We start from the raw sequence: 24,213 nt of genomic DNA, 5'->3' as shown, positions 1-24,213 counted from the left end.
CTGACAGACAATATAAATATATTTTTGGGATAAATTCGACTTTTGATTCCACCCTGTAAAATTGTTGATGAATTACATACTGTTTTTTCATAGACTTCATACAATTTCTCCACCATGAAGTACAAAACTAATTGATGAGCAAAATGCTTTTTGGCTGCACTTTTTAAGCCAGCAAAGTGCTGATTGTGGACATTTCTTTAATTTTCCTCTGTCATTAATTCCCCTTGCAAACTTAGTAAGACACATAATTTTTTGATAAACTGCATTCAAGCACAGGACCTTACCTTAATCATCTGATTAACATCAGCTGTTTTATTCACGCTTCACAATCACTGTGTCATTCACAGCTGACACCCAACACTCAGTTATATTGATTCAGGTATAAGTATTATAATCTGACAGCACAAATGGATCCCTTACATGCCAACAGCTCTTAATGTATTACCTCCTCCCACCACCCCAACGTTGTAGTTTCATTCAGTTTTAGCCTGAACGGAACATTTAAGAAGTGCTTATAAAGCCAAATCTTCTCTGCTGCTTTGGTTCCGTCAAAGAGCATCGCCTCCCTCCAAATCTATCAGTTTAACTCTTAGCTTTTGTGTCTGATTAAACCTTCATGTAGCAAACCAGTTCTTTACTGGTATTAATAATTTTATGAGCACTGCATTCAGACTGTACTGGGGATATCCAGTACACAACCACAAAGGCTGAAAGCCTGTTGATTCATACAACTGTGATCAGTGACCAGAACAGGTACTTGCAGGCATCCAACTTAGCAACATATAATGCCCACTTGTGGACACACATTCAGCAATCCAAAGGCTTGGCTAGACTCAGTAAGTAGATTGCACACCTGGTTGAACCCAAAATATGAAACATTATCACGATATTACTTCTGGGTAGTTGCAGTAGGTATTAAACAAAGACAGAGCCCGTTTAGAGGAAAGGAAGAACATACATCTTTATCAGCGTCCACTTACAAAAGGTTATCTTCCCTATTGCTCAAATGTTACCTGATAAATGTCCTGGTAACTCTCAATATTTTCACTGCGGGTGGCACATTTGTCATCGTTGAGGTGGCGGGCAGAGTAGGGCACAGATGGGAACTACTCCTACACACTGGCGTTGACATATGAGCAGCGGGTCGGACCAGACAAGCACGTGTTTGATTGATAACCCCTTGTGCGTACATCTTAACTACCGAGAAGCTGAACTCATGTGCAACGCTGGAATGTAATGAACTACAAGAAGCTTCATAGGTAAAGTTATACAAAAAGTAAGATTACCCCGCATTACTTGGGTAAAACTGTTGCAACGGCAACCACTCTCTCTGCCAACTTTAAATCATACCTCCAAGCTGGTATTTTTTTTTTTATTGCCGTTTTGGAACCCTTCCACAGGCTGCACTGTACACTTGTCATGTGTGCATTCAAATTTATTAAAAACCTGTAAGATAGAACAGTAGGTGTATGTGAAGGGTACATCCGTGTGCTTTCAGAAAGAAAAACACCACCACGGGTTTACGGGAGGCTCGCATGTTACTGTGTGTGGGCAAGCTGAGAAGAACGGCTCGAGCGAATACAAGAAAAGATACAATGCAACCCTTGTATGACCCTTGTAATCTGACGCATTGTAAAAAGGTGTCCCTTGGCTGCTCTGCATCTACTTTTAAAGCGCTCCAAGTTGGGGAAAGCTTAACATAAGGACAATCTTCTCGCATCATCAGATTAACGTTTTCTCTTCTTTTGATGCCTAAATATCAGCGACATCACAAACTTTACTTTGTGATTGACGTGAGCCAAAGCATACTTCCAGTATTGCTCATACCTAGAGGACAAAAAACAATTTTATTTCCAAATCTTTAGATATGATGGCTGCTGAGGGGAGAAGTTCACCCTCCAAGGTTTACTCTCTATAATCACACAGATGGAGCCAGCCAGGGATTGTAAAGGTAAGCTAACCCAGTCCCAGCAATTTTTCCACACACAGCAGTCTGTTTGGTTTGTTTGCTGTCTCTTCAGGACTGTGGGTTTTTTTCCCCCCCACTGTTTTGACAGCCTACCATCTGCTTCAGAGCCAATCTCGATCTCATATACCTTCCCCAGTCTGTATTTACTCGGCTGACAGGACTTCAAGTTTGGGACTAAAGATAATCAGTAATGATAGTTTGACTGAAGTGTACGCGGAAATGCTGACACGTGTTTGAGGCGATGATTGGAATAAAACACGACAAAAATAATTTTAATAAAATATTGTATTTAATGGCAGAAAGGAAGAAAACATGCTCTGATGACCTCCACCTGAAATTCAGTCAAAAAGGGCAGAAATCAATGAAGAAGTTTAAGATTCAAAAATAGCTTATGGTTACAAAGTCTGTGTTAAAAATAGACATAAGATACAATAGGCTAGAAAAAGAAAAGAAACCAAAAAAATAAAAAATAAAAAAATAAATAAAAAGCTATACTATAATAATATATTTGTGCTACAGTTTCTGCAGTTAAACCGCTCCCCCCTCATTTTTTCCCCAAAGGATATGACACAATAAGGATACAAATGGTTCTGCTGGGCCACAATATCAAGCCTTGGTATCTTGAATAGATAAAGTGTAAACATAATTGTGAAGCGAAAACACCATTGCAATAAACATAAGGCTTGTTCTATATATGCACAGTGGCATCATGAGAAAAGGCAAATCATTTCCATATTATCATTTCATCACCATATCATCGCTCACCTGCTGACTTCACCTCTGTTTTGGCCCTCTTTTGGTAGCTGTGTTGTCTTGTTTCGGTCTTGCAGATCGAGCAAATTGCTGAGAATTGTAGAGTTAAGGTCTGGGGCAGCAAATATTTTCAATTCTATGTACTACTGCAATCTATAATTCATTAATTATCTCACAGCCATGGAGTGTCATTTATTTCTGAACTTGCACAGAGCAGCTTTAGGCCACATCGGCCTTCTTCCTTGTGACACTCACTGCCTCATGAATTTAATCTGAGTAAAGGTCTCAGCTATTTGTTCATAAATGCCAGAAGACTTCTGGCCAAAATTGACCTTATAAGAGTTTGGGTCTCTTGGTTTCCTGAGGTTGCCTCACTTACTCAGTGACATAACCATAATCATACACACTGATAAACAGTTCACCTCACGTAGCAGGTTAAATAAAGAGAAGAGATCCAAATGTGTGGAAGACTGTGACCGGAGTGCTTTTGCTAACAAACCTCAGACTAAAACATATGAGGATTTTATGCCGGGTTTTCTTCAAGCTTACTAATTTTTGCAGCTCTTGGTAAGTGCCATACTGCAGTCTCAGGCAAACTGAAAAAAATCATGACAGGGAATTCAAACTGGGACTGGCTGTCCTCTGCCTAAAGATATCTGTACCTGAATGAACCTCTGTTCACTTTCTGATACTGCAAACAGACTAGAAAAATATCACATTTAAGCTATGAGTACATGCTTATTTCATTTTACAACAAACGTATGCAAACAAGCCAATCCAGGAAACATTTCTCAGAATAAAGGACTAATTATACAATAATAATTGTAGCGTATAACTTAATATCCAGAGCAAAATTTGGGATTAAAAATCTTAACATTTTTACAGTAGCAGTAATTATATAAATAATTTTTGGGAAAACTTTATTTTTTGCTCAGAGTTGGATGAGAACGTTGACACCAAGCTTATCAGTGTAGCCAGCAGCCACTGTGAATGGTGCAATAGCAAGTGGCACAGCTGTTTGTTATTACCTGGTTGGCCCTTGCTTTATGCTAAGCTAATCTTACTGGCAGCCTCCATCAAATTAGTTTTTAATCAAACAGACTTGAAAAGGCACAGCATTACACACAAGAGGAACCAATAAATGCAATCTCAAAGAGTCAAGCAGCTGAGATTGACATAGAGATCAGAAAGACGGTGAAAGGTAACAAAGTTAACATGTCAACTTCAGGTCAGCCTGCCAAGTGAGCTTCTCCCAACACTGCTGTTGCCGCTTGGACTACTCCATCAACTGAGAAGACTTCTTTTAATCTTTTATTGCATTATATTCAGATTTTAATTTATTTAGATTGAATTTTTTTTTTCCTATTTATTTAGCTCCCACTGAATGTTTTTTTAAGTTTTCTGAGCTACTTTGTATTTGGATATGTAGCAAGGTCAGTTCTCCTGCTTTGGAATAACGTCCAAACTTTTGGAATAAATAAAGTGCATCCTCATACTGATATCTTCTGACATAAAAAAATACCGGCAACCAAAAAAAAGACCATCCCACATTTTACTAATCACATAGTGGCTAAAATAAATATGAATAAAACTGAATTGATACTCAGAGACAAATTTTATCCTCTTTTTTTTAATTTTTCCTGCAACACAGCTGAATGCAGGACAACACCTGAAGTAAATTATGCTGCAGACATCTCTGTTCACTCTTTGAGCTGAAAGACTAATATGCTGTCGACAAGCTAATTGGGTGCAGGATGCACATTAAAACACTATCAAAGTCAATAGCCTTGTTCCATTAAACAAGTTCAAATGTTGATGCATGGTTATCTCTGGAAAGAGGAAGAAAAACAGGTGGTGGTTCAGAGCTGCCAGATATTAGACCATATCCTCCTGAAGGTAAATGGCCTGTATTTATATAGCGCTTTACTAGTCCCTAAGGACCCCAAAGCGCTTTACATATCCAGTCATCCACCCGTTCACACACTGGTGATGGCAAGCTACATTGTAGCCACAGCCACCCTGGGGCGCACTGACAGAGGCGAGGCTGCCGGACACTGGCGCCACCGGGCCCTCTGACCACCACCAGTAGGCAACGGGTGAAGTGTCTTGCCCAGGGACACAACGACCGAGACTGTCCAAGCCGGGGCTCGAACCGGCAACCTTCCGATTACAAGGCGAACTCCCAACTCTTGAGCCACGATCGCCCCCCAAAGCCAAAAGCACATCTGTGAAAGCAAGTGCCCACTTGATAAATCATCTCTCAACTACCCCTTGATGTCTGTACCATTTTCTGCACGTTCACTTACATGTCATAGCCACTTAGATCACTTCCTTCTGTTTACCATGTTTTTACCTGCACTGTATTGTTACGCTAAATAATGCACACTAATGGTTACGTTTTTAAATCCAAACAAATATCAGTGCAACCTGAATTCACACGTTGTCTTTGTTTCATCTGACAGAAAGGATACAACAACCAGAGGTTTGTCATAAAGTACGTAGCCGTTGGTTTCCTGCAGGGCTTTCTCTGCACTCTGCACACTGGGGAGTCCGACGAAGGCCTGCCCTTTCATCCGCCCCTCCTTCATTAACACAATGTCAAACCTATGGAACAGGAATAAAGACACATCATTATCATTCAAAGCTTGTGGCCTGGTCGACTCAACGTTAAGCTCTGGCTTTTCAGCGTTACAAAAGGAAAATGTTATCTGCTCCTGCGAGCTCATAAAACAGTGGCTGTCGGTCATGCGTTAGTGAGACCCAGCAACCTGCAGGTTTTTATTCCAATTAATTGATTCAACTGAGTCGATATTTAGCTGGTAGAATAATTGAAACTCTGTATTAAAGTGCAGTCTACTACCAAAACATTAGGCATGTAACTACACTGAACACAACATGTCTATCCAGCACACAGTGAAACCTGAAACACTGAATCTCTCTTCTTCATTTCTAATCATTTGGCAACATCAGGTAAGCAGATGGACAGAAAAAGGTAGCTGACTAAATCATTATTTTAAGGTTGACTTCATCAATATAAGTACATGTTAATGACAAACAGCTGTGTAATCACACACATTAACAATTTAAAACTGTGATGACAAAGAAATTTAGAGACGACAGAAAGCTGTCTTTAATTTTGCTGCTGCACAGCTGACTGTGAGTGAGCAGCTGCAGACAGCTGGTTAAGTTATCAAGTGACAACATTCACTCACGTTCACCTTAGTTCTCTTAAGACCAGCTTTTCTGTGCTACAGTTTATTTGAATTCACTAAAGACAAGCTGCCATTTGCATAAATCATCAATTCCCCAAAAACCTGAGATGCTGTTGAAAATACAATTAAAAACAAAAATCTCCCAATTTTCAAAACCCCCATAATTAACTTAAAACAGGATATTAAAAAAATCATATATAATATTTGAAGGTAAAAAATGTACCGTTTTAATAAAAACCATTAGCTCATTTTGAATCTCCCCCCATTTATGAACGAGACCCAGAGACACTTGAACTTGACCCAGAGTGGGCACTTCACCCTTTTCTGGAACCATGGCCACAGACTTGGAGGTGCTAATTGTTATTCCCACCACTTTGCACTCAGCTGTGAATGTCTCCAGCGCAAGCGGCAGGTCACCATTTTTGGAAAACATGCACCCTGCATACCCCATATATGCATATATAAAGGTTTTAGAGCAACAGAGCTCTCATACAGACGACATATTTTGCATATTTCAGCAATACGATGCTAAACTGCATCCTGCACAAACATCTTTGTAGATGACTTCAGACCTTTCCCCAACTGAAAACATTTTGCACATCATAAAATTAAAAACAAACAAAAAAAAAAAAAAAACAAAAACATGAAAGCCAACAGGAAAATATGAAAGTTCAGGACTGTTGAGCAGCTAGAATTCTAAATCAGACAATAATGGGGCAACATTCCTCTCCCAGCAGACCAACAGCTGGTCTCCTCAGTTCCCAGATGTTTGCAGATTGTTGTTAAAGAAGAGTGAATGCGACACCATGTTAAACACGGCCCCACAACAACTTTCTTATACATGTTGCTGCCTTCAAATTCCAAATGACTCATTTTTTTCCCCTTGAAATTGAACATTTTCGCAGTTTAAACACTCAAAATGTTTTCACTGTTGCAAAAAAAAAGCTGGTGTTCAGAACTCTTTTTCAAAGGTGTTGAGGTCACTAATTGTTGTAAACGCCAAAGAAAAAAGAAAAAAGCCAAGCAGGTCACTAAAGTGAGAAACTGATTGGCTCGCAGAGTTGCAGTTTCCTTTTTATCACCTGAATCTGTGTTCAGAGTCCGTCCTCAACATAAGCTCGGTTTGATGACTCAGGTGGAATATTCATTTGAAGTAGTGCTGATGCACAAACATAAAAATGTCCCTCATGATCTCTACATCAGTTTAGGTACTTATTAATAACACAAGACAGTGTCAGCATGAATAACTAAAAACTCTCAAGAGAAAGTGACAAATTGCTAGAGTCAAAAAATAGCTCATGAAGAGAAACTTGGGGGGGAGTGAATCACAAGTTGTGTTAATATGAAGTAAAGACATGATACGGAGGATTGATGTTAACATACATGTTTCTCTCCTCTTCTGACGAGAGGTTAATGTATCTCCCGTAGATGTACTTCAGCTCCTGAAGACAAATAATAAACATTAGCAGCAAAAATGATTAGGATTTTATTTATTTTTTGTGATGCATCATTACAAAATTGAATAAATATTAACCCAAAATGTTGATGACACATTTGCTTCGCACTTAATTGAGTCTCTCTGCGAACTAGAAGGCAACAAAGTAGCTTATTGGATAAATCAGCTCGACACAGCCGGGAGGTTAACGGTGGAGATTAAGGCAGCCTGACCTTCAGGTGAGCCCAGAGACGCCCACACAGAGAACACTTTCGCTGCCACCTTTTTTCTCACCTTCACCAGGGCCGTTACTCACAGCTGTGAGCTACGGCTAAGAAGGCCTGCGAATTCACTGAACAGCTTCCGTATCAAATGTAAGGGAAGAAATATCACCATTTTCCCAGGAAGCATAGGGTCAAACAGTAGTAATGTATGACATCATCCTGATATAATGCATTGCAAGAACACCTTTTATGAGGTAGTGGCACCTGTTATATGCTTTATGCAATAGCAGTTATCATCAAGCTTCTAAAACAAGACATTTTTAAAGATAACTGATGCTATGTCAATTTAATATATAGGACTATGATCCCAGACTCTCACGAAACAACTCCAGTGAACCAAACAACCGCATAAAAGTGGATCAAAGAGCTAAAATTGGACCTACCTTCTCTTCCACTTGCTTTGCAATGTTCTTCACGTATAGTCTGCAGGTCGGCTCGCCAGGTTCATAATTTTTAAACACAGACATCCTTTTTATCTCTGTTTTAAAAGAGAGAAGGAGGGGGTGCCTTGATGCAAGGTGAATTTCAAAAAAAACAGGTACAAAGGATCACAGGGCTGCCTATACCAAAAAATTTAAATAAATTCAAAGTCGTTGCAACTCAATACCATCCGCTCAATGTTTTATTTAAGACAGGATTGAGAAAGAACTAGGCTTAGAAGCTCCATGACTTTAAAGCAATGATTACATGTATGAACTTGTTTTTCAGTGTAATTGGGCATATCGTGTGTTAGCTGGTGTATACGTGCTTCTAAAAACACAGCGTCAGAGAACGTGAGACAAAGTATTGGTTGGATAGCCCAACTATTTAATAAAGGTCTACCTTTCTGTCAAATTTGCTCTCGTGCCAGGGAGAAACAAAACAAGTTGTCTAAAATGGTTTAAATATACATGAAAATGTGCATTTTTCCACATTTAAACCTATGTAAATGGACAGCAGAGCCAGAATGTCAGTGTTTATTTGGAGGTGTGTTTTCACCTATTCAACTAAACAGCAGGATTTGAAAGCAGCTCTGCCCTGAAGCTGAATTTAAGCTAACCTGCCCTGCAAAGCCGAGTAGACCTGTAAATGATAATTCTGTCTGTGAGTCACTGGATAAATTGTAAATAATTACGATAACGGAATCTTAAAATCACAACCTCATTAGAGAAAATGACTTGTAATCATCATCATCATCCCTACAACCCTGCTAATGTCAGTAATGTTGATCATTTTTGGCCTTCCTGAGTAATGGAAGTTTCAAAGTTTTATATAACACACCCCAACAGCTAGACAGACAAAAGCACTGGGCCACCTACCAGATCAGTCTTTGAGCTGATGTCTTATGAGTCAGCAGAGCGTTGGTGACTTTTAGCCACTATACGCCTCAGCACTCAGCGCCACCGTTCTGTAAATTTATGTGGCTGCCACTTTGTTGCCGACACGCTGTGGTTCCTAACCGCTTCCACTTTGCAATAATACCACTTACAGCTGATTGTAGAGTATCTAGGAAGGAACTGATCGGCGGCAACAAGTATTACAGTCAAGCTACTTTCGACTGCTCGCTTGTCACAAGGGGCTGCCGCAGTGGGAAGCTCTGCATGTTTGATGTGGCAGCTTTACGGCAGACGCTCTTCCCAACGCAACCCACAAAGGGTCTGGAATTACCTTCTGGTGGTAAACTCGGGCTGGAATTGAACCAGTGACCTTTTGCCTGCCAAGCAAACATGTGAACCACTAAAGGTAGACTGCACGGCTAGGTTGTTGATTCTACACAGGGAGAACGATGTTACTTTACTCCCTTATCTCGTCTTAAAATGTTTCAGATTAACAATATGCTGACGCTGAATGCTTTGATATTTTGCACTCAAAAAAAGGTGAGTGTAATATTAGACGGTCACAGTCAGTAGAAGCTAATTAGAAGCAGGGTTTTGCAATGCCAAAAGAAAATTCTGTTCCATATTTACCACCAGCTCCTGTTTCTGTGAAGGATTTCTTTCAAGGCAGATTTTCCACAATTTGCACTTCTTTTTTGTTTTAGCCATGATGCCTCTCAGCTAACTGGCAGTTTACGCTAATATGCATTTCAAAGTATCTACTGCTTCTACTCTACTCGCATCTAAACAAAGGAGGGAATCAGAATATATTACAGCTCCTTGAAATGGAAAGCAAGGACTTTTGGAAACTGACACAGCAGCTGATGCACAATAAACTGGACCAACAGAACAACAGTTCCATGAAAAAGTGACTACTGTAATCACATAGCTAACCTAAAACTGCATTTTTGGATCGTTTCTTACTGATTGATTAATCTGGTAAGCATGAAAATGATGCGACTCAGATCCTGTGGCCTTTGCAGTGACTAGATCACACCCTGCATCACACTATGCATTTTATCCTTACAAAGACTTTGAATCGATGACATGCTGATAGCACGAGGTGGCCCAACCCCTTTACTAAGAGACTTTGTTGCCTTTTCCTTTAATCTGTCACGTTTCTGTGCGTTACATTTACCATCTCTTGACAGCCGTCCTTTCTCCAGCTCCTTCCTCGAGATGACATCTGAGACGAGATCCTGCTCGTTGTCGGTGCGCTCCTCCTGCTGCTTTGATGCCTGCGTGCTGAAGTAAAGCTTCCCAAAACCTTTAGCCTCTGCTTCCTCCTCATTGCTGCTGGGCTTGATCTCGTTCTGATCCACTTGAATGGACGATGCTAAGGGAGAAAAGTGTAAGCGTGCTAAAACCTGTGTATCACATTGTTACATTAATTATGCACATATTTCTCATGTGCCACTAGGTTAGATCTGCTCAACCGCTTTATGGTATCAAAAACAGGAGGATGACACTCTCCCTCTAGCACAGTTGAGGTTTTCAAAGTGTTTACCAGTAGCAGATGGTGAAATAATCACTTCCAAAATGTTTATCCTCTTCAGTAAACAACACCAGCTCTGGATGGGGATGGGAGGGTGGAAGCAAATCCTCTTGGTCACAATTAGTTTAACATATTGATATTTAAATTTCTCACTGTGGCATCAGTATAATCCGAGTTGGAAATAATGATTTCTTTGTCGGGATTAATACAACAGGGTTTCATACGGCAAAGAAATAATGAAAAAGGTGGAAGGTTAAAGTTGGTGGCGTTGACTACTGGAAGACGAGCAAACATAAGCACATTCAGTCTCTGTGAAATAAAGAACTGTAATCAAAATTCCCTCCTGTTTTGCAAACATGAGTTTGAAAGGCGGTGGAAGGATAACTCTTTTGAGGAGCACATGAATGCACACACACACACACACACACACTCACATGTTGTAGATGGAATTACTAAGAGCAGTGAGCCTCTACAAATCCGAGGAGAGTGGGGGGAGTTGTCACCCACGCAAGGTGTATGTGTGTGTGCACTGGAGCAAGCAGCGTTGGGGAGCTTTTCTGATACACTCTCTGCAGAGAACTAGATCGCTGCTTTCAAAATTATCCTCCTCCTTATCTACCCCCACCTCCCCTTTTCATTTAAATAGCTTGTTTATCGGATCCCACACCTCCACTTCCCCAAAACAAGACTAATCCAAAAAGCCACCTGTCATAGTTTATCTTTCCCCTGCCTTTAGGAAATCTTTTGTGTTTGACTTTGAGATCTATTTTACTTCGCAGGGACTTGCCAGAGAGTGAAGTTGTAGCTAGAGAGCAGGGAGATAAGGCAAACAGGGAACTGCACAGCTGACAAGTAACACAGACTGTGCCCTCAATGACATTTGCTCATACAGATAATGGTTAAACCTTTTTGGTGGCAGTTTCTACCGTGATATACTGCTGTGTAACACTTGGCTGCGACTTCGTCCATGGTGCGGGCTTTAACTTATGTCAATAGGAACATCAAAACACCTCCTGCATCAATGTGATAATAAACATGATGTATAGTAATAACTAAATCCCTACACTGCCTCAGCTGCACAGAAGGACATAAGCAAACCCATCTTTAAACTTTTGCGATATATTTGGAGACTGCAGCATTGGTCTGATTTATCTTAACGGTAACTATAAAAGTAGCTTTTTGCATGTCTTAATACAATTTAGCCTTTGTTTCTCACATGCTAGAGATTTAACAATTTTCCACATCTGTCGCTCAGTACACAGAGGGGGAAAAGCAAACTTCGGGTGGGTCATCCACATAAAGAACGCCGGTGGGTTGATCCCTGACTTCTCCAATCCACATGCTGAAATATCCGTGGCCAGGACATGGACAATACATCCATCAGCATGTGTCAATGACAGAAAGTGCTGGAAAGCTATGTGTGACCATGGTTAACTAACACAATCAACATTGGAAACTGACTAATTAACATTGCATCGTTACATAGTTGTCATGGCTGCCACTTCTCATTTCTTAATGATGTCATATTTTAACACTGCTTATGCTAATTTAAAACACGCGGTAAATGTCTGGAGCTTTTCTACTCTACCTGAACACTCTAAGCACTTTACACAACTTTCATCATTCACTTTTATTCATGCACGTGCTCTCTGTCAAACATGCACACACATTCATTGGTGCACTGGAGAGCAGCTCTGGGTTAAGATCTTGATCAGGGGTATTTGACATGCAGACTGGAAGCAGCCTGGGATCAAAGAATCAACCTTCCGATTAGTAGATGACCTGTCCTACCTCCTTCTACAGTTTCTGCTCTTCACCTTTACCACATTTCTACATCCTCATAAAGTTTATTAGTAACTCACTGAGAGCTCTATAGCTCTGGCAGCAGGTTGGAAGAAGCAAATTATAGAGATCATATTTTATTGTTGGAAGTATTAAATCCACCTTTAGCAAAGGTCTGTATATCCCTCTTTGGAATCGCACTAAAAGTTAAGCAGCAATTAAAAGTAAAAATAAATAAATATCTTGTGATAATTAAGCACAAGCATTTGGATGGTACCTTAAAATGTAAATAAATTAAAAACAGATAATTTACTGTGAAATGATCCTTGTCATTCTGTAATCCTTTAATCATATTATGTTACATTGATCATCGTCTGTGCCTCAAGCTTTCATGTCTTGTGCATAACTAAACACAAACAAATTACGGTCTTGCAAAGCCACCTGTGGTTGATGGACGACTTCTTCTATCTCAATTTCCTTTTCAAACAGTAACTCTGGCTGAACTGTATCTTTCCAGCGTCATCAGTACAACTTAAATAAGTTCAGTCAAGAGAAGGACCAACAATAACTTTGATAACTGGGACAAAAAGTCTCAATTTCATTTTTGTACCTTTTTTGTTACCATTTCTGTGAAACAGTTATTTTTACCCTTCAACAATGGCAGGCTCCTTTATCTCAGCTCTGTTTGTCCTTTTCAAAAAAAACAAAACAAAAAAACCCATCATGAATTTCTACAACTGATTAACTACTCTAAACTTCCTCCTGCTTTCCTCTTTATATTACTCGAAACTGAATATCTCTCGATCTTCAGTTTCAGAGGCATCAGCTTGGAAACTGTCATGACTCAACAAAAAAGCTCAATCCAGTAAAACTAGCCAACATAATTGACAGCAGAAATTGTGGGAGGGAGGATTACCTTTGCCTTCGTCGTCTTCAGGCTGAGCTGGCCTACTTCCTTCAACAGCAGCTGCTACATCCGGAGCTGAAATGCGGAACTCAATTTTCCTCGGACCGGCGGCGTGGGGCTGCTCAAACACATCCGAGGGCTGCAGAGTCGCAGCACTGAGGACAACAAAGACAATCACTGCTACCCTCAACTGCAATCTCTAAAAATAACCTACAATAAAACTGAGCTCCTGAGCTCCTTACGGTTCAGGATATTTTGTTCTGGTCAACCTGAGATATTTCCCAGTCCACAAACATGTGGCCAGGAGACTGTGTGTTCGTGTATATTTATAGTTTAGTAACAGAGTTTGTGGCCTGTCATTAAGGGAGTGTGTGCGTGTGTGATGCTGAAACAATAAGTCTCCGAGCCGCACGAGGCTGTGTTTATGAGGAAGACTTATTATCTGGAGGTTTTTGCCCTCTCTCTTTAGCTGCCTGTGAATACTGTCCTGAGATGAGCTATGCGTGAGGACTGTGACATGCATGAGTGCCTTTGGTCTACCTCTGAGAGTCTGGCTTGGGAGCATAGAGTAGATCCTTGATCCTGGGCTTCTTTCGTTTTGAAGCTGTTTTTGGTCTCAAGGGTCGCTTGCATGCTTGGTTGACCAGGCCCATCAGACGAACAATCCTGAAATAAACCAAGCATAGGGAATAAGGGGGAAATCGTCCAACTTGGTCCAAAAAAAAAAAAAAATCTATGAAGCTAGTACTGTAATCACACATTTGCAAATGTATATGGATAGTTAAATATCTGCTGTAATCAGATTTAGAAATGTATAAAAAAAAAAATTCTCTAAATTTATATTCTGATTTGTAAATGTGCAGAAGGATCATTGATTTTCCAGGTCTCTGGAGCTCAGCTGGAGGGCTGGGACATCACTTTGGTGATTATCTTCTATAACACGTCAGTCTAAAATCATCCATAGGTGGTCAACTAGGGAGGAGACCTGGTGACCGCAAAGACAATAGTATATGATTAACACTAGTTTTTTTTTACTCATCAGACCATTCAGCGAGTCCTCAGACCCTAACACTGGAGGCACAGCCGTTCTGGAAGATACCACTCCCATCAGGATAGGAATGTTTCATCACACCATAAAGGTGATCACTCAGAGCAACTTCATATCGATTGGCAGTGACCCAAACCATGCCAGTATCATTCCACTGACAGCCAGCCAACGCCGTCGATGTAAGGTTCAAAGATTCATATTTGCCCTTTAGTTTGTCACCTGCTGCTAAAGTGGAGCAAAAGTCAGACACGAAAATCTTTGCATTTACACAATTGTGGATCTACACGAGCTTTCTGCATATTTAGAAAATATGACAGGGAGTGAGATACAGATGTGAAAGTCTCCACACACGTTTGCAACTAATCTTTTCTCTAGAAAGATTAATACTGATGAATAATATGTTAATACGCCGGCATGACCGTTAGCTATGATGAGGTGCAAAACTATCTGAAAGCCAGTCTGACTGTCTCAAACAGTGTTTGTGCTGCACTCTGTCGTCGCCTCACCTCTCTTTGTCTTCGTCGTCTCCACTCTCATACTCTGATTCTTCCTCGCTGCTCATTTCCATCTCCTCCTCTGGTAAAGGGGGATAATCGGGAGGGAAGGGAGGAGGCATGGGGATGGGTGGAGCAGGAGGCAGGAGTTCAAACTGCGGGAAAGAAAATTACATGGCTTAGCATACAAATGGGAGAAGCGATGGCTGATTTTGATTTTAAATTAAATACAGATATTTTAAAATCGACAACAGTCAAAGGAGACGACTTTACGGTACTAAAAACAACAATTATTTTTGCAGTTGAGCAACCTGACGACCAGCTTCTAATAACTAATAAAATGTAAGAAAATGAGTGCACAATAGAACCAACGTGTCAGAGGAAAAAAGGAAACTCCTAGCACAGCTGGACACAGCATTCCCGGACATTTTGCATGAGAGAGGATCTCTCCCTTCACATCCTATCAATTGTTTTTTTTGTCTATGACTTTGACATTTTGAACATTGGAATTTCCTTGAATATTGAGCATCATTGCTCTGCTTCTGAACCACCATGTCAGTTACATACAGTTAAATGTAAAGTTTCTGTTGTATTCTCTGTCTCTGCTGTTTTTGCTGCTTGCATGTGTACAGTATGTGAACCCTTTTGTAATCACTAAGGCTGGAAAAGACGAGTGAAAGCCTGACTTTAATAATTAACGGACCCTCTAATAGCAGCAGCCTCCATCAGACCTTGGCTGTAGCTGCTTCTGACACTTCCAAATGGTTTTTGGCATCTTTTTGGACCGCTCCTCTTTACAAAGCTGTTTCAGTCCATCAATATTTCTGGGATGTTTTGATTGAACACAATTCCTCAGGTCATGCCACAGAATGAAAACCGAGTTAAGGTCAGGTCTCTGTCTTGCGAGTTTCATCCTTTTAACCATCCTTCTGTTGATCTACTCGTGTGCTTTTTGTCACTGCCCTGTTGCATCACCCAACCTCCCATAAACTTCAGGGCATGGACTTCTTGCCTGCATTTCTCCTGTAAAATTCATTATTCCTTCAATGATAGCAAAGGAAAGTGTTTTGGGACAGGCGGTTGATTTTCTTTTCTCTTTTCCTATTTTGCAAACCTTTTTTGTGGACTGTAGCGCTTTGGGGTGTCCTTCCATTAACACAATTCTTTCTCAGCGCTTTTCTAACAGTTGAGACATCAAAAAGGATTTCACAAGTTTACCAAGAGATTTCTGCAGGTAGTTTTATGTTACCCTCAGGTTGTTTTTTCACTTCTTGCAGGACTGCACTCTGTGTTCTTGTGTGATCTTTGCCCACTCCACTTCAGCTAAAGTAGCAACCTGTCCTGAATTTGTCCTATTTATAGGCACTTTGCAGACTGATGAGCACTCAGGTCTTTAGAACGGCCGTTGCAGCCTTCTCCAGCTTTGGGTATAAAGCCTGCTGTGATTTTGTTGAGGTATGGTTCATGCCAACCAATCATTTGAGGGAAGAGCAGCACCTGCATCTGCTTTACTGAAACACCAAACTCAAAGTAGTTTTTGGAGAAGTTCTGAATGTGAATATTTACTCATTAGTTTTCCCTGTTTGTGTATTACTAGTTTACTCAGACTGTGTCTGAATAAAGTACTCATAAAATACCTTTTATGAGTACTCAGTGTAGAAATACTGATCATACTAAAGTGTTCCTGCATCTGAAAGTGTGACGTGAACACATGAAAGTTCTGATGATTAATAAACAAGCTAACTAGTACATTTGTATATTTATATGTGCATTTTGACAAAAGAATATGAACTATGAATGGAGAGAAAGTAGGAATATTTTGGCTGATCTGGGAAAAGTGCTCACATTTACTGCTCAAACATGTTCTTTTTACATTTAAGAACTTTCAGTCTCCGTATTTGGGAGAGTCAAAAAGTTAAGGAAAGGTAGGGATCTATAGTTCTGCTCATCAACCTAAAGACACACAGCTGAGTGTTACTGCCTTAACAAGCTGTCTAACTCTCAGAAGTACATTTTGTGAAACATAACACCTGCTTCTTTTTTAAAAAGCAAAAATCTTCACATTTACACACTTGGAAAGAGCTTTACATTCAGTGATGGTGTACAGAAGCTTACCATGGGTGGTCTGGCTGTGATTGGGCCAAAAGGACATGGCAAATTCATCTTGTTCATCAGATGAAGTACCTGTATAGTTTGAGATATGAGTTTGAGAACAGTGAAAATTCATAGCACAGGCTGGGGGGAGAGAGAGCAGGTAATATAAATATATATTGCCGCTCTCAAACAGGCAGCCGGAAACTCGGGCTCCATATGTAAAACAGATTTCCAGGCTTTCGCATACAAATACGAGGATCAAGGTGAGATTGAGGCTCGAGTGAGATGCCTACAATGAGGCAGAGCACCGGGAGAGCTTCTCCGAAACACACTAGCACCACCAAGCTGCTGACACGGGGAACAGCAGCAATTAAAATCCAGGCAGCGCGGCTCCCAGGGAAATGTTAAACCCATAACTCATGCCGCCCACTTATGGTTTATTATTAATACTTGCTTCCCAAATTGAGATTTAAAAGGCAAATGTTTGCTGTTTGATCTTTAAGAGCCTGGATGCAGTTCAAAAACCTCTGGGACACTTATTCCAGAATCATATTCCTATTTTACAATATAAATGTAGGGACTCGAAATGCTGTCACATTAGCTTGAGTTTTTTCTTTCCTGCACTAATTCCCACTTACCAAAAATGAACACAGGGACATCATTATTATGGCCAGCATCTGCGCATCAAGGTAAAATAACAAATAAAACCACACAAAGGAAGCTGTGTTTACTCACTTGAACATAAAACTTTGGCACGCTCATGAGGGCGTGTGTTATATTTGTCAGAATGCCATTAGAGGGTGGTGGATATAAATATTTCAAAGTGGGATTTGATTGAAACTTCAACCTGTAGGAGACAAAGAGAGGGGAAAAAAAAAAAAAGAGTGTTAGTTTAAACCTGCAACTCCCTGCCTTAAATACAATAAAGCCTTCACTGAAAAACAGTCACGAGAAAAAAAAAAAGTATGGAAATTAGCGTGGAAACAACTGACGTTTTGAATACATCTGAAGGAGCAAACACTCGATCCATTTCAAATGAGTGCATACAGATGAAGGTGATGTACTCTAAACAAATTCAGTCATTTTCTCAATTTCTATACACAAAGCAGTCAAACGGGAACGAAGCATGTACACTTCTATATTTATCTCCTTCACCTTCAAATCTAAAATTGGAATCCAGATTAAAGCACAAGTGATCCGAGTCTGCTCTGGGGAACGACAGGCGGAAACGGTCTGAAGCCAAGAAATCTTAGAAAGGACTAAACCACGCTTGGCCGGTGACCAGACAGGAAAACACCCAACCTTTAGGAATAATGTGCTCTGTACTAGCAAATCATAAACAGTGTTTTGGGGTTACGCTGTTAGTTTATGGCTTTACGGAGCATGTCCCTTGCAGTCTCTGATTCAACCGTAAAGTCTGCATCACACCAAGGACTGCTTGAAGATCATTTTAGGCCATCTGCTCCAAGAATTAATGCTGAACCAGAAGTGACTTTTGAAGAGGATAATGATCCTAAGAACAGCAGCAAATCCACCAAAAAATGGTTTCGGCATGAGAAACGGAGAGGTAGAGGAGAAGGAACGGTCTCGTCAAAGCTCAGATTTAATCCCACTGAAAATATGGGATTAAATCATGCAAGAAAACCCTCAAACATCCTGAGAATGAATGAATATTGCATATAAACTGGTCAAAAGTTAAAGCAAGATGATGTCAGAGACTGGCAGACAATTATGTAACACGTCCCTGTTTTGTTTTTTGTTCTTTTTATAAGCACTGTTCAAAGATAATCACGCGTTTGCTTTCTCAACTACTTTTTGTGGGATAAACTTCTTCACATGACTATATGTCAAAACAACAGTCACACATCAGTGTGTGGCCCAGGCAGTGGCCCTACCTCTTGCTAGGAGGCCTATCATCAAGATTAAAAGCACAAGCCATGCCGTGTCAGCACAGCAGGGCTGGTCCTCGGGGAAATAGATTTCTTAAGGTGCCAATCTACACAGCGTGGGACAACAAATTCACCTACACTCAAGACTAATGAGCAAAGACTGAAGGTAGGAGAGAGTTATTTAATTTGCCACTAGAAACAGCAGTTAAAGGTGCGGAGGCCTGGTAAATGGTGCCTTAACAGCACTCCAACTCACCTTCGTCATCATTTGATTTTGTGAATGTAGAGTCTGTTGTGTTGCGGCTTGAAGCCACGTCATCAGCAAGATGTTTTTCCCCACAAACATTTCTCCTTTGTTCCAGCGCTCAACCACAACTTCTCCAATTAGAATGAAAGCAAGTTGAAGTTAAGGACTTAACCACAGAGCCCGACCGATACTGATATTTAAGGATTTTAAAAAGTCATTCTGATCTTTTGAACCACTGGGTTTTTTTTAGATTTTCCAAACATTTGCAAAATGTAGTCATTTATTTACCCGACTTGACTGGATCAGCTGGTTGTTGTGCTTGTGGTTCCAAACACGTGCTTCTTGTGTTTAAAATTGAAAAACAGGGATGTTGCAAAGCGCCCTCTGGTGGGCAAACTATGAAACATCGACACTCATAATATAGTTGAAGGGTGTTTCTCCCATTTCCTCTTTGCTTTTAAAACGTTCCCTTACCGACCATTATAAATGCAGCTAATATTATTGGTCGCTAGCAGCAAACAGCTAGTAGGGGTCGCCGATAAAGTCGGACTGTGGTTGTATGCCTCTCCCAGCTCAGTTTTTTCCAGTTTGCATCAAGGCAAGGCAAGGCAAGTTTATTTGTATAGCACAATTCAACAACAAGGTGGTTCAAAGTGCTTTACAGAGACATTAGAAACAAAAACAAATAAAAAGCATGATTTAAAATTGATTAAAACAAGCAAACAAACAAACAAACAAACAAACAAAACAGTATGTAAAAAAAATCAAAACAGATAAAATCAGAACAGTAGATAAAATCAGTAGTTAAAATGTAAGTTTTGAAATTTAAGCTTAAAAGTGTGGATTTGGTGCTTTATTCAAATGCAGCTGAGAACAGGTGAGTCTTCAACCTGGATTTAAATAAACTGAGTGTTTCAGCTGATCTGAGGCTTTCTGGGAGTTTGTTCCAGATATAAGGAGCATAAAAGCTGAATGCAGCTTCTCCGTGTCTGGTTCTGACTCTGGGAACTGATAAAAGACCGGATCCAGATGACCTGAGGGATCTGGAAGGTTCATACTGGGTCAGGAGGTCATTGATGTATTTTGGTCCTAAACCATTCAGAGCTTTATAGACCAGCATCAGAACTTTAAAGTCTATCCTCTGACGGACAGGCAGCCAGTGTAAAGACCTCAGAGCTGGACTGATGTGGTCCACTTTTTTGGTCTTAGTGAGGACTCGAGCAGCAGAGTTCTGAATGAGCTGTAGTTGTCTGACTGATTTTTTAGGTAGACCTGTAAAGATGCTGTTACAGTAATCAAGCCTACTAAAGATGAATGCATGGACTAGTTTTTCCAGGTCCTGTTGAGACATCAGATCTTTTATCCTTGAAATATTCTTGAGGTGATAGTAAGCTGACTTTGTTATTGTCTTAATGTGTTTTTCTAAGTTTAGGTCTGCATCCATCACTACACCCAAATTTCTCGCCTGGTTTGTGGTTTTTAGGTGTATAGATTGAAGTTCTCTGGTGACCTGTAATCGTTTTTCTTTGGCGCCAAAGACTATTACTTCAGTTTTGTTTTTGTTTAGTTGGAGAAAATTGTGGCACAACCAGTCATTAATTTCCTCAATGCATTTACCAAGAGCCTGTACAGGGCCTCGGTCTCCTGGTGACATTGTGATATATATTTGTGTGTCATCTGCATAGCTGTGATAGTTTATTTTGTTGTTCTTTATAATCTGTGCCAGTGGGAGCATGTAGATGTTAAACAGAAGGGGTCCCAAGATGGAACCTTGGGGAACTCCACATGTGATACTTGTCTGCTCAGATGTGAAGTTACCTATTGATACAAAGTATTTCCTGTTTTCTAAGTATGTTTTGAACCAGTTTAGTACAGTTCCTGAAAGACCTGCCCAGTTCTCCAGTCGTTTGAGTAATATGTTGTGGTCAACTTAGAGCTGGGCGATATGAGATTTTTTCATATCACGATATGTTTTTTTCATTTCAGGCGATAACGATATCTATCACGATATAAGCCAAATAACTATATTTGTAAGATTTAAATGTGCCGTTGCTCACAAGTAAAATGTGAAATAATCAGCAGCTTGTTTTTATTTAAATATTTATTTCCCATAATAAGTTCAACAGGGTAGATGTACTTAAGGAACATGAGACTTTTTCAGATAAATAAAGGCAAATATTGCAAACTACACAAAAGGCAGCCGCTAAAGCGTTTAAGTTTCAAAATAGAACAAACGAAACAGACTAAATTGTCAATTCCACTTAGAAACAAAATATTAATTCTAAAAATAAATCTTAGTTTGTTTTACAGAAGAACAGACAAAACTGACTAACTTTTGTCAATATCAAATAAACTGAGAACTAAAAGGAAATTCTCAATCTCTCCTTGTTGTATAGCTTAGCTTTTCAAACAGTTTTAACAGTTACTTTAGTCTGACAAAAGCCGAATGACGAATTAGCGCTTCCAGTCAGAGACTGAGGCTACGTCCACACGTACACGGGTATTTTTGAAAACTGAGATTTTCCGCAACCCTAACCCATCAGAGTTCTCCTTCTGCAATCACATTTTTGCTGTACAGGAGATTTAAAATACGCCGTCATTGGTGAACTCAAGCTCAAAATAACCAGCAATTGCAGCTAGCAGGACATCTCAATTTGTCCCTAATCCAACCTTTCTACAAGCTCTAACACACCTAAATGCAATATACTCGTCTAACCAGACAGCACATTCTCTCAGTTTGTGCAGACTAGTATTAGAATATGGAGCTCTTAAGTCTGGGTTGCTGTAGCAGCAGCAGCAAGACAAACTGTCAGAAATGGAGTGAAAGGTATCAAAGACCACCTGGTCCCACCAACTGGCAGGACAGACGGCCTGTCAGGCGCTCAGTGGCGGCCTGGCTATCTAATTGGACACAAGGCGTTTGACAGCTCCCAACTACAGCTCTCAGATTCTCATCCAGGTTTACTGTCAGCCAGCCTCCAGGCAGTTTCTGCATAGCCAAACTGGCAACACTCTGACCGCAGTTTGGAGAACATGTGTCACACATGCATATTTAATCGAATAAGACAGAGTTTGGGCAGGTAATGACTCACAAACTCTGGGTAATGGGAGACAGGGCCTGTCACCAAAAGGCAGAATGCAATATAGTGTTTTTGTTTTCTTTTTTTAACCCCACAAAATGGCAAAAAGAACAAAGACTAGAAATCTACAAGGTATCTAATGAATAATGCACTAGAGAATAACATCAGCCAAAAAAATAAAAATAAAATAAAAAACAAAACAAGTGATAAAAATAAAATGTTTCCTTCCCTCATGTCACACCAGCTTCATGATGACATGCTTTCATTCTTACCCGAGACTCGGTGCAACGCCCGTCTCTATGATGGGAATATTTGGCTTTTTGCTCTCCTGCTTCTTCTGCTCTTGTTTGACATTTTCACCACTACAGAAAGGCAGAGGGGAGGTTCAGACCAATACAAGGGATGCAACCATCTGCTGTTAACTGACAGACACATTAACAGTCCATCAATTTACATAAGAATGAAGGTCTGTGCAGCCCGGGGTTATTCAGACAGCTCACCTTTCTGACACAGGCGGGTCCTTTAGCACTGTTATGTGATCTTGGCCTTTTGCAAACTCCACAATGAGTGTCTGATCAAGAACCTCTAACTGATGGAGTCTGCTTAGAGCCTATAAAAAAAATAAAAAAAAGATGTTAAGGGGACTGAAAAAGACCATACAGGACAAAGTGAGAGAAAAACCAGAGGAAGTCTCAAACAAAACTCTTACCCTTGCCGCTGACTTTTCACTCCTAAACGTTGCAAAGGCTGCATGTTTCTGTGGAAATGGACAAACATGTTCAGACTGCCTGGCAACTCAAATGAATGTCCGGATGATACAGCTCATGGGATAATCTGTGAGGAGAAACGTACCAAGCGGCCCCTGTTTGAGAAGACTCTGACTGACTCAGCTCCGAAATACTTCAGGAGGTCTTCCTTCTCTTCCTCGCTGAGCTCAGCTGGTAAGTGGTGGACAAGCAGTGTTTTACTGCAGTTTGTTTGGACTGGGTCTTCATTCATTTTGCTGCAGGACAGCAGTAAGAGAAATGGCAGCAAGTTAACCTCACAAACCTCCAACAGTGAGCAGCACTCACCTCCTGTGTCCAGTGATAACCACTACCTAATAAGCAACCTTTCACCTAAAAGAGCAATTTCACAGGCTAACTGGTGGTGCAATGCCTCTTGATACTGTCTGCCCCGCTGATGCTTTTGACCGGCCCTATGTTCAATATCTAAATCGTTTAGTTTGGTGCCAGCCTTCGCATACAATCATATACTAGAATAATAAAGGATAAAGAATAAAGAGAAACAGGATCTCAATAGTGTGGATGCCTACGGCATCCACCCAATAATAGTCCTGTGACCATACGAGTAGTGAAGATTTAGGTTACACCAGATGCAGCACATCAGTCTGATACTAACGCTGATGTATTAGACTGGACATCTGACACGTGCTTCTAACAGTCTGAGCAAGCCTCTGTTCAACCCCTAGCAATCGTTAAAGACAATGAGAAATGTGTGTGACTGCATCCAGGCTGAGGTACTAGGTTTATTTAGGCTCGTTTATAGAAAAACGTTGGTATTTATTTAAACAAATGATGCCGAATTAATTAATGAATTATGGTCATTTAAAAAAAAAAAAAGCTGAAGTGAAGCGATATAAGACGTGCTGCTTTTTCACTAGCAAAGCCAAGTTTAATATGCCTTTCCTCCAATAGCTGCTCTACTCCACGATGACTAAGTCCTTACCGTAATGTGCCGCTAACGCTGGTGCTACACGGAGCTAACGTTAAGCTAATTTATCTCAGCCTTTATATGTTCTGGACACTTTCGAGAACCGAAGTAAAGATTTTAAAACATAAAACAGAGTTCCGAACCGCAATAAACCTTTCTGATCAGAAACTTGCCTCCAAAACCAGCCAGTAAACAAACCCACTTCCGTATTCTCTTCTTCTTATACCATGTGACAGCATCAGGAATGTGCATTAGCGCCACCCTGTGGACTGGAGTATAAAATGTCTACCTTCTTTTTGCGAGTCCCCTTCCTCCGGGACTCTCGTACAGAACACGCATATATGTAAATATAATTTTAAAATGTACTAATATGTAATATTTGATAGTAATACATAGCTCATTGAAGCTTCTTTCATCACTTATTTGAAAGCTAAAGCGCTAGTGTTTATTATGAAG

General features: G+C 40.3%; 1 protein-coding gene across 3 annotated transcripts; it reads right to left on the bottom strand.

The window, feature by feature from the left end:
- Window positions 1-2,239: 2,239 nt before the first annotated feature.
- Window positions 2,240-23,994, bottom strand: rnpc3 (RNA-binding region (RNP1, RRM) containing 3). Of its 3 annotated transcripts, none has more exons than XM_042226618.1 (16): window positions 23,931-23,994; window positions 22,897-23,047; window positions 22,754-22,801; window positions 22,545-22,654; window positions 22,317-22,406; window positions 17,564-17,675; window positions 16,850-16,918; window positions 14,747-14,889; window positions 13,733-13,858; window positions 13,202-13,347; window positions 10,147-10,344; window positions 8,037-8,131; window positions 7,318-7,376; window positions 5,194-5,326; window positions 2,735-2,812; window positions 2,240-2,589 (listed from the first exon to the last, which is right to left on the bottom strand). In XM_042226618.1, exons 2-15 carry the CDS (start codon window positions 23,041-23,043, stop codon window positions 2,744-2,746), a joined length of 1,545 nt encoding a protein of 514 aa, XP_042082552.1. In that variant the 5' UTR covers window positions 23,044-23,047; window positions 23,931-23,994; the 3' UTR covers window positions 2,240-2,589; window positions 2,735-2,743. The 3 variants fall into 3 exon arrangements, with proteins under 3 accessions (XP_042082552.1, XP_042082551.1, XP_042082553.1); XM_042226617.1 differs by lacking the exon at window positions 23,931-23,994 and adding an exon at window positions 23,773-23,924; XM_042226619.1 differs by lacking the exon at window positions 23,931-23,994 and having other exon boundaries at window positions 2,240-2,300; window positions 22,897-23,297.
- Between the last annotated feature and the right edge of the window lie 219 nt (window positions 23,995-24,213).

The sequence above is a fragment of the Haplochromis burtoni genome, unplaced genomic scaffold (genome assembly GCF_018398535.1).
Source record: "Haplochromis burtoni strain Fernald_Lab_line unplaced genomic scaffold, NCSU_Asbu1 Contig_220, whole genome shotgun sequence".
Classification (NCBI taxonomy): Eukaryota; Metazoa; Chordata; class Actinopteri; order Cichliformes; family Cichlidae; genus Haplochromis; species Haplochromis burtoni.
Note: the sequence above shows the minus strand (reverse complement) of the source record. Positions and strands in the feature narration are given on the sequence as shown.

Coding starts and splice junctions, on each gene's coding strand:
- rnpc3 (XM_042226618.1), bottom strand. CDS start 23,043: ATGAATGAAGACCCAGTCCAAACAAACTGCAGTAAAACACTGCTTGTC. Junction 22,802..22,896: donor TCTCAAACAGGGGCCGCTTG/GTACGTTTCTCC, acceptor CCATTTCCACAG/AAACATGCAGCCTTTGCAAC. Junction 2,813..5,193: donor ATGACAAACCTCTGGTTGTT/GTATCCTTTCTG, acceptor TACAATTCTCAG/CAATTTGCTCGATCTGCAAG.